This window comes from Bactrocera latifrons, unplaced genomic scaffold (assembly GCF_001853355.1).
Source record: "Bactrocera latifrons isolate USDA-ARS-PBARC rearing strain unplaced genomic scaffold, ASM185335v1 scaffold_1016, whole genome shotgun sequence".
Lineage (NCBI taxonomy): Eukaryota > Metazoa > Arthropoda > Insecta > Diptera > Tephritidae > Bactrocera > Bactrocera latifrons.
In genome coordinates, this window is record NW_017534427.1 from 1 (window position 1) to 1,885 (window position 1,885).

The 1,885-nt window shown below is 45.2% G+C and overlaps 1 protein-coding gene across 1 annotated transcript; it reads left to right on the plus strand.

Moving 5' to 3' along the window:
• Positions 1-512: 512 nt before the first annotated feature.
• Positions 513-1,052, plus strand: LOC108968051. The gene has a single exon (XM_018931815.1). The coding sequence runs from the start codon at positions 513-515 to the stop codon at positions 1,050-1,052; it is 540 nt and encodes a 179-aa protein (XP_018787360.1).
• Positions 1,053-1,885: the final 833 nt, after the last annotated feature.

The following is a 1,885-nucleotide window of genomic DNA, read 5'->3' on the forward strand; positions in this document are numbered from 1 at the left end:
ATGGGAGAGAATTAAAATTCTCCATCATAATTTCAGTCGTAGATGGAAACAAGACTATTTAAAGGATCTCCACAAGAGATATCGATGGAAAACATCAGAAAATGCGCCAAAGCTTGGAGATTGTGTACTTATTAACGACGATTGTCTCCCACCTACCGAGTGGCAACYTGGCCGTACAGAAAAGCTCCATTATGGCTCCGATGGTCACATCCGGGTCGTTGATCTCCGTACTCAAAGCGGAATACTCACCAGACCGCTGGTTAAATTATGCTTTCTACCAACCGCGGATAATAGCTAAATAATCCGAACATAATGCCGAAACACAAACAAAAATCAATCAAACAAGGAAAATAAATCAATAAAACCGCAACCAACCGTTAACAATAACAATAAAAATTACAGAAATGGTCGGTCAATACGACRACCCAGTCATGCCACATATTTGGCACAATAGCACATTCCATTTATATACTACCATGTATATTCAAGTACAATTTTTTACAGAGATCAAGATGGACGTGGACATGCCTACTACACCAACTCCAACTGTTCGGTCGGCAACCAACGTGGCACGTACTCGGCCTACCCCCACGCCCCGCCCGACCAATGCTACTGCATCAACTGCCGCTTCTGGTAGTGGCTCACGAGCAGCCCCCTCAACGCCATCCGCCCAAACCGAGCCGCGTCGCATCCGATGCCCGCTATGTCTCCGGAAACACCGACTACAGCACTGTGGGCTCTTTAAGGAGTTATCGCCGACACAACGCCAGCGTGTTGCTCAGCCACATGAGCATTGCCTCAACTGCCTGTCGCACACGCATGTGACGCWGGAGTGTAGTTCTGCCGATTTATGCCACACGTGTGGCAGACCACATCACACGCTGCTGGACAGAACACCACGACGCGATGTAGGTCGGCCAGCTGCCTCAAGCACGGGTAAACCCCCGCAAGGAAATCGGACGGTACGACGCCGAACCAGTGCAGCCCGGCTGAGCCCCAGCGGCGTCCAAAAGCGCCACAGCATCGCCCCGCTACAGGACTCAGCAACGTAGTCGCAACTCTCCAGCAACTCCAGAGATTGCTAGACTGAATATTCCTAATGAATGATGATGAGGAATGCACTGCGACCTTTGGTCTATTGTGCCCCCCCCCCCCTAATGCCACTACACCAATACACTAGACACACAGAATCCACATTCCACAGGACCCACACATCGACACCACGCACACGCGAGATCATATCCACTCACGCAAACACACGCCACACTCGTAAAAAGGGTCATCGTCTTAGGCTTTGGCTCAGTCTCGTTTTGATTTTCAAACGAAGCCTACGCACCGTCGCTGTGATCCTCGCGCCTTGTCGATCATCCGCACACCGTATACTTATATTAAAATTAACTGTTACCGATTAGTTYCGCAATATTGTGCAAATTGAAAAACCAAAGGGAAAGTAAAGATTTTCCGAATCTGTAGTCAAATTAAAAGAAAGCCCAAAACGAAATATATCTATCTCGAATTCCCTTTAGAAAGTAACTGGGTGTTTTATTTCAAGAAGTGAGAGTGGTAGTGTTACAACAGGACAAAGTGAAGTGACTTAAACATGCCATTTTAAACACTCGTAATTATCGAAACTTGTTATTTGGGGTAAACAGATCAAAGAAATTAAAATATCCTGATTTGTAAACATATTTACTCATATTTGTACATTACACATGCACAAAATTTTCTGGTTGAGAAAAAATGTTGATAGCGCATAAATGTGGAAATGCGGACGGCAGGATGCTATTGTGAGCTTGTTTGATTCCTTAATGATGTCAATGCATGAATTATCTAAGGAAATACTTAATATCAAAGTATTTTTCAACTGCTACTTTTTTTTTAACGA